This window comes from Chenopodium album, chromosome 3 (genome assembly GCF_948465745.1).
Source record: "Chenopodium album chromosome 3, dcCheAlbu1.1, whole genome shotgun sequence".
In the NCBI taxonomy this organism is placed as follows: Eukaryota; Viridiplantae; Streptophyta; class Magnoliopsida; order Caryophyllales; family Amaranthaceae; genus Chenopodium; species Chenopodium album.
Window position 1 is genome coordinate 79,367,844 of NC_137836.1, and position 13,352 is coordinate 79,381,195.

At 30.9% G+C, this 13,352-nt stretch overlaps 1 protein-coding gene and 1 pseudogene across 2 annotated transcripts; one reads left to right on the plus strand and one right to left on the minus strand.

Moving 5' to 3' along the window:
- Positions 1-45: 45 nt before the first annotated feature.
- On the minus strand, positions 46-1,531 carry LOC145618421 (17.4 kDa class III heat shock protein-like). Of its 2 annotated transcripts, none has more exons than XM_081673200.1 (3): positions 1,313-1,531; positions 595-826; positions 46-496 (listed from the first exon to the last, which is right to left on the minus strand). In XM_081673200.1, the coding sequence occupies exons 2-3, from the start codon at positions 793-795 to the stop codon at positions 242-244; spliced, it is 456 nt and encodes a 151-aa protein (XP_081529326.1). In that variant the 5' UTR covers positions 796-826; positions 1,313-1,531; the 3' UTR covers positions 46-241. The 2 variants fall into 2 exon arrangements, with proteins under 2 accessions (XP_081529326.1, XP_081529319.1); XM_081673193.1 differs by having other exon boundaries at positions 595-818; positions 1,313-1,526.
- An 11,052-nt stretch (positions 1,532-12,583) lies between these two features.
- Positions 12,584-12,961, plus strand: LOC145625471 (auxin-responsive protein SAUR78 pseudogene; annotated as a pseudogene).
- The last annotated feature ends 391 nt before the right edge of the window (positions 12,962-13,352 follow it).

Consider the following 13,352-nt stretch of genomic DNA (forward strand, 5'->3'; position numbering starts at 1 on the left):
GTTTAATGCTCGTAAATAACACTTGATAGTTGTCGAATTAATGAAAGTCACAATCTCATTAGCACTTGGAAGACATTAGATACTAATCATAATTTGCCTTACATCTCCCTGAACCACATAGTTGGTCTAAACACACAGCTAAAGTCATTTTGCTACCAGCTCTTAGGAAAGAACTACGAATCTAACACCCCAAACTCATAACATCCTACTCGAATCGAATTCGCCCTGCTCTATGAACATTCTAGGAGATGGCAACTTGAACAGTCTTAGGCTTAGAGGGAGGGATCTTCTGGACAGTGACAGTAAGAACTCCATTTTCGCATTTAGCCGAAATGGTAGAAGCATCAGCATCTTGAGGTAACCGGAACCTCCTCATCATCTTCTGCGGAAGACTTCTTTCGAGCTTGAGATATTTGCAACCTTCCTCGTCTCCATCTTCCCTCTTCCTCTTTCCATTCGCCTTAACCACTAGTATGTTCTCATCCTCCAGTTGCACCTACATTACAAACAAAACACTTCATAAGAACATAGCGCCTCGAAAGTACTTTTCAACACGAATCGAAATTAGCATTGTGGTTCGAGCTCAGGGAGTACCTGAACATCAGACTTGGCGAGGCCAGGGACATCGACGTAGAAAACGTATTCCTTGGGGTTGGAAAGGATATCAGCTAAAGGAGTAGTAGTCCTATCTCCAGAATTCATGTCTCGTTTTGTAAACTGGTTCAATACCTTAGTTAAAAGGTCTTGATCATTCATCAAATTTCCAAAACCTCCCATTTCCTCAATTAGTGCCATAATTTCTGGTTACTCGAAAACACCTGATAACCTACTTCAGATTGAAGTCACCACTTCAAAAATTAGCTAGCTTTTTCAGAAATTAAATCGTTTGCTTGATTTAGTATTCACATTAGTGATTCAAAATACACTATCAACCTGACAATAAATTAATTATTGTGATTTTTCTTGATACAACCTTAAAACAAACAAATTACTAAGTTTGGCCCGAATACACGTTACTAGTTCAAATCACACAATCAAAGCGACAATAGCTCACTAGGTACGTACAACGGTACAAACAACAAAATCTACGAGTATTAATTATTATCTAGCATTATATAAACTGAAAAAAGTACTCCGTAACACAATTCAATTTTCAGCAATAACCCACCAAATAAAGTTTTAAAGCAAAGTATGAAACTCAGTAAACACTCAAAGAGACAAAAATCACAAGACAAATTCATCAAAAAATAAAGGCATGATATTTATTTTCAAGAATCAAACAATAATAAAAGTGAAGAAATGATGAACTAACCTGTACGAGAGTTTAATTGAAATTGATGTTGATTAAGTGAGAATCGCGTCGAAGAGTGAAGTTGCAGTGGAAAAAGGTGGAATTAAATAATTGGAAGAGAGAATTCTGGATAATTTTCCCAACATTTCTGCTTCTTTCTCGAAACATCTGGAACATTGTGGAGCTCATACGTGTCCCATGGAGTCTCGAGGTTTTGTTTTCCATACTACAGAGTACAACCTTTTTTTTTTTTTTTTTTTTTTTTTTGTGAAGTAAATTTGTACGGAATTTCGTTATTTACTTGTAAAGAAAAATGAACAAGGGACCAATATACTCTAGCTAAATACTTGTAGATTAATTATGATGCATTTGAAAAAAATTAAGGAATCAATTAGCTAAATCCCGTCCCCAAAAAAATAATGAAAAAAATATTTCAATTTGGTGAATAAAATCATCATCATCATTAAATATTAAAGATATTGATTATTAGCATTGGAAACTATGTTCACGGAATGATATTTCAAATGAAATTCATATAGAGTTGTACTTGGTAGCCGTTAACAATAATATTCTATCCTACTCGGTATTTAACATAACCTTATTTAAGGCATAATAAGTACGAGTATTAGTTCATATAATTATATTCCGTATTACGGAGTATAATGGAGTCACTTTACAAATTCTGACGAGCGATAGTTGGATGCTAACAAAAAAATGCGTTTTGTAAAGTCGCGTAGGCAAACTTTCTTAAAACGAGACATTATGAATCATACATAACATTCTTACTTTTACCGGAGTACTAATTATCTTATCTTTCTATCTGCTTTTAAATCATTAGTAATTATCCTATCTTATTAAATTGAGACATTATGAATCATACATGACATGTTCTAAAACTACATCTAATACTTTCCTACACTTCATGCAATTTTGCAATGTTATTTTCATTACATTAGTACACATTGAGCAAAATTAACATAAAAGAGGAACAAGAAGACATAATGAAGGGGGTGATAATTGATAAATTGACCATACGCAGAAGAATTTAAAATAGAAAACAGTAAGTTTTGATGAAGAGTGACTTGACTCACTTGAGAGTATCTTATTGGGTGTAGGCAATCCATGTGTAGAGAGATTGTGTCTCCTACCAAATTGAAAACTTTTATGCTAATCACCATCAACTTCATTCTATAACACATACCAACTTTATTCTACACCGTGCGGTATGGCTTTACCTTTGAGCTTTATGTGTGGACAAAATGTATGTTTAGACTTGGTCCAATAAGTAAGTAGGGTTAGCTTGGGGTCAGATAATTTTGAATTCAGTTTATGTTATTCGTGATATTATTCGAGGTATAAATCAATCGACTTTGAGACTGTTGATTCCCAATCTTTTATTTTTTAAAAGATGGATTCTCAATTTTGATTTATATATTCTATCAGCCTCTCTTATACGAGAGCCTATTGAGATGGATATGAACTACGATATCATGTTATAGGATTAAATCAACCTAAAGCCAAAAGTGATGTAATGCTCATTATTGGTTTATATACTCTATCATATATGATCATACCTTATCACTTTAATTGGAATTCTTTTGAGTCAACACTGGGTCTAAATGGGCCATGTCGAGTTTGACTCAAAATTCAATGAGTTAAGTTGGGCCACTTGGCATACTTAGTTAGCTGAAGTATACAAAGTAATTAATAATACTATCCTTTAATGAATTATTCAAAACTTATCATTCAAATGTCATTGATGAAAACGAAACCTAATTAAGTAGTACAAGATTCGCAAACAAAGAAATCTTATAATCCTACATAGATGGTCATGAATTAGTAATTCCACATGCAATTTGACTATAAAATCTTTTTAGGGTACTAATTCTTTGGACTGGTATACTAGTGAACACTTTGTGGGCCGGGTGGTCGAAGAACAAAAGACTAAAACCCAACTCAAATCTGACTTTCTTGACCACCACCAAAATGCAACTTGCAAGCTCAATGTAATTGTGTTGAGCCCATGAACAACCCACATGTGAGCATTCTTCTTGTCCCACACTAAACACTAAAAGGGGGAGTGTAGTGGTAATGAAATCTCACATTGAAAGAATTCAAGAGTTACCACCACAATATAAGGCTAAGGGGCTACTCCCCTCATTGCCATATGGTTTTGAGGTGGAACCTCCTTGGTCTTGTAAGTGGTGGACTTGTACTCTCCCGTAACTGGTGCGGGCGTGCGGCCAAGACCCGTATTTGACAAATTGTTACATGTATGACTACTTTTTATTTGTTACTCGTACATGATGATAAAGAATTGCCAAAGACGGTGGTTGATTAAAAAAAAAGACGGTGGTTGATTTGCTTTGTTGTGGTGGTAAGGTGGGAGGAGGTCACGGAAGGATGGAGGATAATATAAGGATTATAAACAACAATTCATTTTATATATCTTGACCACATCTACAAAGAAAGTTATACGGCGTACCCATCTTTATTACATATTATTTGAAATAAAAACCCAAATTATTCTTCATTTAATCTGTATCTAAAAATTCTTTTAATTTTTCTTAGGTGAGACTATCACCGTCTAAAAAGAATGAACATTTAGAGAAAGAGTATGACTTTAGCATAAGTGGCCTTAGAACCATATAAAGAGGCAAAAGACCTTAAGTAAACTCAATTATGATGAAATTCTTACCATAATTTGAAACTGGATTACTAAAGATTCCTTTGGTAGCAACTAGACTAGCAAGAGTAGCAACGATGGACCTAACACCTAATCACATGGTTGTGTGATAGACCAAAAATAACTGCTTGGATGGTAATATACACCTACCTTCTTAGCATTTCCACATTTTCATTTAAGTTTAATAATAAATATTTAATTTTCATATATATATATATATATATATATATATATATATATATATATATATATATATATATATATATATATATATATATATATATATATATATATATATATATATATATATATATATATATATATATATATATATATATATATATATGCTTAATAATATACTGAATTCTTAGTATTGACACTACCTGTATTATTTTCTCTTGACTAATTAGTCTTGATGTTCAAAACCACAAAGAATCCAATCATTTAGATTTGCAACCGTCAGGCGTCACCTGCTTCTTGACTATTATATCACTTTCTCCTTCGTTAAAAATAATACATGCAACAGTTTAGCCTTTTACATTAGCATAACGTTAATGAAATTTTGTTAATACTAAAATAATTGTCACCAATATAAAGTAGTGGATTAATAATATAATTCAATAAATTCTAAAAAAAAAAAATTAATATTATAATAATCTCTAATATAAACGGCTAGAAAATGCACGTTAATTAATACTAAATCAAAATATGACAATGATTGAGATGAAATAACATTACTGGATGTACAATACTTACTCATCAGCTCATATATGACTATATGTATGTGGATTTTATATATTCAAGTAAAACTATTGATACGGTTATACAATAAAAATTGTCACGACCCATCGACCATCAATAAAAACGAACCTAGGTCGTGGCTATCAAAACGTACATAGACGACGGGGTGTGACCACTGGCAATTGAAGTAGCACGCAAACATCAAGTGATGGGGAGAGTAAAGAAGAAAGAGTTATAAGAGAAGAATGTAATTGTACACTTGTACTGTCTGATCATGTCTTGACTCACTCTTCAAGTCGTTATAAAGCCTTCAATATCAGTCATCACCTCTGCAAATTAACGGAGTACAAATAAACAGTGATAAATTGAGAGATTGAGATGTTACATGCGATAATTATAATGTAATGTTGTGGATATTTCCCATGCTTTGGAAAGGAACAGTTTAGGTCACTCAATTGTAAAAATATTGTCAATATGTTAGCTAGGGAGAGAATTCTAAGAGAGGACGGCTTATTAGCCCCGAATATTCACTTCATGCATTATATTATGTCACACGTTATAACTAACAAGTTGAGTTTGCGTAGCAAGTCAAAATTCTCTGTTCACTTTATACGTGCCTCAAGTCGTAACATGGTATTGATTTTAATTGTTTAGTTCTGATAAAAATATTAAAAGTTTTTTGAGTGGAAGACGTGGTGGGAAATGTCGCGTGGCTGTTATCAACTAATTAATTAATACGAAATAATAATGAGTGGTATATATTTTATTGAGAATTAAGGTTTGATAAAGCTTATTTGGTTTTTCATTCAATTGTTTACCTAGCGTGTTTGACTACTTGAGAAATCCAACTTAATTGAACAAAAAATTCTAGCATAGATCATGGAGGAATTATTAGATTTATCATGTTTATGACTATGCATGGAAGATGCCGTGTGGCTGTTATCAACTATATGTACATTTGTTGTATATTTCAAAATTATAATTTCGTTTTTATTAATTATCATAATTTTTTTTTTTTTTTTTTTTAGTTTTTGTTCTCATCAAACTCCAAAGTGAAGACAAAAACTATGAAAAATAAACAAAACATAATCTAATTAAATAATTCACTATATTATTCCATAAATTTCCGCTGTGAATATTTTATCACTTTCTAATTACATTTGGAAAAATGAAAATGAAAAATCCAACCTTTGCACTTTTTTCTCCTAAAAATCACTAGGTGAAAAAAGTGTTTTGGCAACGGTTCAAACCCGGTCTAAGGCACCGGTTTGAACCGCTGCCTATGTGGGGGGTGCCAAATACCCCCCTTTTTAGCACCGGTTCAAAACCGGTGCCATATACCCAATTAGGCACCGGTTAACCGGTGCCAAAAACAATTGGCACCGGTTAACCGGTGCCAAAACTGCCCAAAATTTATTTTATTTTATTTTACTTAAAAATTAAATCAACTAAAATAAATTAGAACATCAAAATATAAATTAGAACAACGCAAAAGACAATGAAATATAACAATATATTCAACTGTTATTGTACAATACAAAAAAAAAAAAAAATACAAATAAAAAATTACAACATCAAAAACAATATTCCAAAATCAAAGTCTTGAATCCTTGTGCATCAATTAACACCTGCATCAATTAAAATCCAGAAATCAATAAAACTCACAAAAAATGCGAAAAAAACCCAGAAAACTCATGCATCACTTGTGAACTTAGAATATAATGTACGAACTCAAAAATCAAAATAATAAAATAAATAAATAACCAAAAAAATCGAAACACAATTAACCACAAAATTTTTGAATGTGTTTTAAAACCCAAAATTTTCGAAGATCAATTAACCCCAAAATTTCGAAAAGCAATTAAACCCCAAAATTTTCGAAGATCAATTAACCCCAAAAATTTCGAAATCAATTATTCCCAAAATTTTCGAAATCAATTAAACTCAAAACCCAGAAAAATCAATTTCGAAAATCAATTAAACGCAAAAAAAATTCAAAATCATCCCAGAAAATTCAAAAATCAATTAAACCCATCAATTTTGAACAATATTACAACAATCAAACCAAAAAAAAATCAAGGCATTTACCAAAAATAATCAAACCCAGAAACCCTTACCTCGAATATTAAACCCAGAAACATGCAGGTGGCGGCGGTGGTTAGTAAAGTCTTACCTCAAATATTAAACCCAGAAACATGCAGGTGGCGGCGGTGGTTAGTAGCGGTGGTGGGCAGAAGACAGAAGGGAGAAGAAAGGTCGGAGAAGAGGGGGGAAAGAAGAGGAGAGCGAGATCGGACAGAGAAGGAGGACAACAGAGAAGAGATCTGAGGTTTCGTTGTGGTCGGAGAGATCGAGAAGGAAGGATGACAGAGAAGAGAGGAGAGAGAAGGAGGAGAGAGAAGAGAGAGGTAGCTAATAAGAGAGAATGAAGTTGAGTTCTCATTTAGGGTTAGGAATATAAAGGACAACTAAGGAATAAAGCTTGACCAATTTTTTTTTTTTTTTTATCTAACAAGGGCACCGGTTCAAACCGGTGTCTTTTTTATTTTTGGCACCGGTTCAGGCCAAACCGGTGCCTTTTCTCATGTTCTAAAATCCCGCCCATTTCTAGACCGGTTTTGCCTGAACCGGTGCCATATGGGGGCTGCCTATTGCTATTTTTCTACTAGTGAATCTAACCTTCATTTTATTCCTCAAAAATTCAACCTTTATACCCCTTTCATCTAAAGGTCCATTACTTATTGATGACCGGTTTTATTCTTCCTTATTTCTCACTTTTGCTAATATGGTTCCCTTAAGTATAATGTTTAATTACCTATCGTCTATGGTGCTCATCATATATATATATAACTTTCAATACACATATACTAATATATATACAACTATTTCGAAAATATTTGGACCGTACTCCTTGAATGATCCTCAAAGTAAACTTTATTTTCGTCAAATGTAATACTCCCTCCGTTTCAATTTGTTAGTCCCATATACTATTTTGGGCGTTTAAAAAAGATCTACCCATATTAAATATATTCTACTTTTAACTTAGTTTTTATTTCCTATTTTATACATAATAAATTCTGATAGCTTAGATTAATTGATTGTGAGTTAATGAAATGACTCTAAGTAAAGAAATTACTCCCTTGATTTATGCAATTATGGCTAATGCTTTCCTAAAAAAAATCAAAAAAATTAAATAAAGCAAAACTATTTGTGAATTGTTTTTTACTTTAATGCTAGATTCCAAATATTCTCCTTTTCTTAATTTATGTGATTGATTCCATATGGGACTATCATATTGAAACGGAGGGAGTATAATTTTAGAATCATAATAATTATTGATATGAGAAAAGAGCGAGGTAGAATAATCATAATCATTTAACCACTTGAATACACTTTTATTTATTAGCTAGATTTGTTCCCCTTCAATTCCTCATGCAATTTGGATAGAGGCCAGGGCAACGGGAGCACAGTATAATGTCATTCAATGTCATGTGGTTGAGAAACATGATGATTAATTAGTAATACCAGCTAATTAGTTGATATGTTAATTATTATACGGAATGCTATGTTACTTATAAGTAATGTTCTAAATGTACTTATTTCTTCTAATTAAACATAATAATATCCTTTTAACTTACCCTGCATCAACAGTAATAGTCACATTGATAGTATAATTTATTGAACCCGTTATATCTACTACACTAAGGTTGTACGTAGCTTGTGGCTCAATTTACTTGAATTAGGCATATTAACTATGGATGATCACATAAACAAAGGCCTTAAAATTAGCAATTACTAGAGCTTATCAGTGCTAAAGCACGGAATGTATTAATCATCATTTATTGCTGTTAATTTTTTTTCTCAAATTTGACTTGAGGAGATTGTATACTTAGAGGAAGTCATTGTGTTGACGTAGGAAATTATGATAAGTTATAGTTTTGGAAAAAAAAAAAAAATAATTAAAAGTAGAAAGTTAATACTCTGTAAGATTTAAGGATTAGAGTTTGAAGGCTTGTAATTTAAAATTGTAAAATTGATTGTGCAATTGTATAAAAGATATCTCATTTGATAGAATACATTTGCGTCTCTTTGACACTTTAATAACTATTGATGTAATAATCTTTTGCTTGCCAATAATGCGTCTCAAAGTAAGGTACAAGGTTTTGAAGCAAACAATGAAGCAAAATTATAAAGTTTACTTGATTTATACGTTTTTTGCGCACCTATTGCTTGTTATTATGGAGCTAATTAAATCTATCGGTTAAAGCACAATTTTGTGTGAATTAGATAATATTCTGCTTTGTAAATCGGTTATTAGAATAAACATTAATAACATGCATTTTTTTTTCTTTTCCTTTTGTTTTTTTTTTTTTAAACATGTATCAAGGAAATTTGTTTGCCATGTTGTGTATCATAAGTTTGTAGCTATATATAAAGCGTATTGTACTACGGAGTATTGTTAAACTAGGAATTGTCGCGAAATACTGTAATAGAAATAATAACTAATGCAAGGTATATATTTCGTATAATATTTGTAAATTGTAATGGGTTACTCACTTACTCTACCTGGCTTTTCATCGTTGTTTTAAGAAGAAACAATTAGACTCAATCTCCTTCAACACAAATTAAACTTGTGTATGTATGTCAATTGAAGAATTATTGTATAAATTTGATCAACACTTTGTTTTCTTTTTTTTTGGTGTTTAGAGAGCCACAAAGGCGGGTGATGAGAATCGATTCCAAGATCTCTTGTAATCGGGAGGGGAGCTCTAACCACTTGAGCTATCCCTCACTCCCATGATCAACACTTTGCTTATTATTATTTTGAGATGTTGATGTCAACATGCTATAGATTCAAAATATTAACATGTGTTTATCCTTTTCAAATTAATTAAAAAATCCTAATCAATTCATGTAATAAGATCGATGATCTTACAAGCAAGGTAAGGCCACCACGAATTTAGCATATTTTTCATAAATAATAATTATTCTTCAAATAATAACTACTCGTAATAGGGAAAATTTGATAAAAAAATAAAATAAAAGTAATAAGGGTAATGCTATATGCAGTTGCATATAAGCATTTAATATATTTCCTTTTTAGTATTAAGTTGGCAATTTATCGACAATTCACGAATAAATGATGTAATAAATGTTTATTTATTGTTTTTATTTCTATTTTTAGCTTCTTATATGCAGCCCTAAGGGCTGCATATATCTTTTTCCAAATAATAAAAAGAATTTACAATTTACAATTAGCTTCTTATATTGTACTGTTAATGACTTACTTTATCAATTATAATCGTTTAAACAAAGTAATGGTAATCAATAATTCTTTATTAGTCACAATATGTACATACTTCGTATATTATTTGTTTTACCAAATGTGGTGTTGTCATCAATTCATCATGTAACTTTACTTAAATACCCTTAATTAAACCGTTTTATAAAGAGTACGTACTACGTACCATAGAACATAACGTGAATAGTTTTCTTGTGGATAGATTGACTCATCTATGATTGTATGAGTTGATTGTAGCCAAATATCTAAAATAGAAGAAGTGCGTGGTATATATGAAAGGGAAAATATGGGGTGTACCAAAGCCAGCTAGGTGTACCGTATGTTAGTAATTCCATTGATGGGATCAGATCATGAGAAAGACAGATAGATGCATCACTACCATGAATTTATAATTCTACATTTTTTTTTTTTTATTTTATTTTATTTTTTTTTTTTTTTTTTTTGCTTTCTTACGTTTGACATATTTATTTATCTTAAAGCTATTAGGTCGTTTTCACTTAATTACACTTTTTCTCTTTTACAAAATTATAATTATAAAGAAAAAAAAAAAATAATGCATGGCCAACTAAGGTTTTGAAGATTGAGTATCTAACTTAAGATTGGTGGACTGTATTAAGGATCTGACCTTGGTATCAAATCGATCCATGATGATTAGATCCTTATTAATATATATTGCAAGTTAATAATAAATAACAATAATCGTAATAGTAATACACCGTAATAATAATAACATAAATTCTTATATATATGTGACTGGTTAGCAATTTTAATAATAATAAAATTAATTATATTTTGTAATTATTATTGTTATTATTATCTAACTGATGAGAATGATGAATAAGATCATGTAAATAAGTTAAATAGATATATGAACATGGAAATATGATTGTTCTTTAAAATAATGTTAAAAAATAGAGCAATTCTAAAATTATTTGGGCAAGAATGATAAATGAGATCCTGTAAGTAAGTGAAATACATATATGAACATGGGAATGTGATTGTTCTTTTAAATAATGTAAAAAATTTAAACAACTATAATTATTTTAAATGATATGATTTACTTGTATTTCGTAGCTTCTTATCCACCACAAAACTCTGAATAATAAAATTTATTTCAAAGAAACTTAAATTTCAGCCAAGCAATTTAATTAATCTTAGATGTAATATGCAAATTCCAAATCCATTCCAATGACTTTGTAGAATCACAAATAATGGATTAGCATTATGACGAACCAAATGTACCCAAATAGGGCACGCAATCAGCAATTAGTATTAAGAGCAATGAAATTCCTTGTATGTGCAAATTCCAGACGTTGAAGGAATATGCCTTAATTGAAACAATGGTAGTTAGTGTATGTACTTTCGACGTTTTATAGTTCTTCCCACATAATAAACGTGTGTTCAATTCACCTGATTTTTACTTATATGAACTTATTATTAGACTTTATTAAAATTTATTTTAGTTGTAATTTAAACTTGGATAATCCTTATCAGATTTTTTTTTTCTTGCTTCCCTCCAATTATGATAAAAGTTGCTAAGTTTAAATAAGTAATCGTATGATAAAAAATACGGAGTACTCATTTTTCGATTTAATTACAACTAATATAAGCTCTAATAAGTATAGATTCATTCAAGTAATAAGTCCAAGTAATAAATTATGATAACTTATCCTCACAAAACATATGGACTAAAATAAATCATGATAAGTTCAATAGAATTCATTTGATCGAGTTAAGATAAATTCATATATTAATGATGGTCAAGTAAATAAAACGCACCCTAAGAAAGTTGAATAAAATTTGTACATTTTGTAAGCGAGTCATTAGGATTAAATTTTGAGAAAAGAACTAAAATGCACCAAATCATTACTTTAAATAGCATGTTTTAAGATACAATGAATATGTTTATAAACAAATTAGCCTAGTAATTTTTAAGATTCGATGAATCTGGTTATAAAGTTGGAAACATCTCATCCATATACTCACATTCTCTCAACCCTATCCCTTAATTAAGATTAGGTTAAAATCAAATCATGGATTTTAGTAACACATTCACAAAATGGATCATGTTATAATACATTGCATATGATTATGTAAATGAACTTATGAAATACGGAGTACTCCATAGCATACTACTGTCAATTTCTTTCCTAAGTAGAATTTATTTTTAGATGAGATCGTTTCACATTGATTTATGGTAACAAGATAACCCAAAAGATGAGTATACTGTAACAAATTACACCTAAAACAATAAAAACAAGTATCATAAATCATAATCCCCTCAAAGATTTAGCCCAACAAGTACCAGCTGGGTGTATCCTGTAGGTCCCCCCTTAAGTATCCAGCTAAAATCCCAACACACGTCCCTTTATTGGGTCCACATTTTTTTTATTCAACAAATAATAAAAACTTTAATATAAAAAAAAAATTCTGATTCTATATATACCCACCTACAACTTGACTCCTTCCTACATTCTCATTTTCTCACAATTCTCATACTCCCAACTTCTCCATACATTTTCTCATCTTCGCCTCCAAAATATCAGAAACGGCCCTTGTGAACATGGCGAAAGCAGGAAAGCTAACTAAGCTACGGTCAGCATTGAAAAAGATGAACTCATTTAGTAAGCTGCGACGCGAGAGCAGCGTAAACTCTACACCCGCACCCTCCGAGGACTGCCACGTGTCATCAACCCACAACATTGGCAGTGGGCTTCACACAGTGTACGTTGGTAAGTCACTCCGACGTTACCACGTCACATCTGAGGTGCTTGATCATCCGGTCATTCAAGAGCTTGTTGATAGATCGGACGGCTGTGATGAAGAGACTATAGTAATTGGTTGTGAAGTCGTTTTATTTGAACATTTGTTATGGATGTTGCAAAATATTGACTCACAATCTGAGTCTCTAGAAGATTTGGTTGGCTTATATGCTTATTAATTATTTTATTTTTTTCATTTTTTTTTTATATTTTTTTGAGATAAAAAAAAATCCCATTTATTTGAAAATGGGTTTTTTTTGGGGGGTAAGTAGGGGATTAGAATGTATATTATGCTTTATTAATTTGATTATATTCTTGCTTAAAGAAAATTCTTTTTATTAGAGTTAAAAAGCTTTAGGCAGGATAGAAAAATTAGAAAAAGAAAAATAAAATAAGAAAATCCAGAAGAATTTTGGATTTTTTTTATTAGAGTGATTAAAGATTATTATTATTGTATTGCTACCATATTGTATGCATTATTATTAATGGTATCCAATATTGATTAATTGGAGTATTTTCATATAATTTTTGTGATTCATTGCCTTATTTGATTTGTATAAACAATCTCCT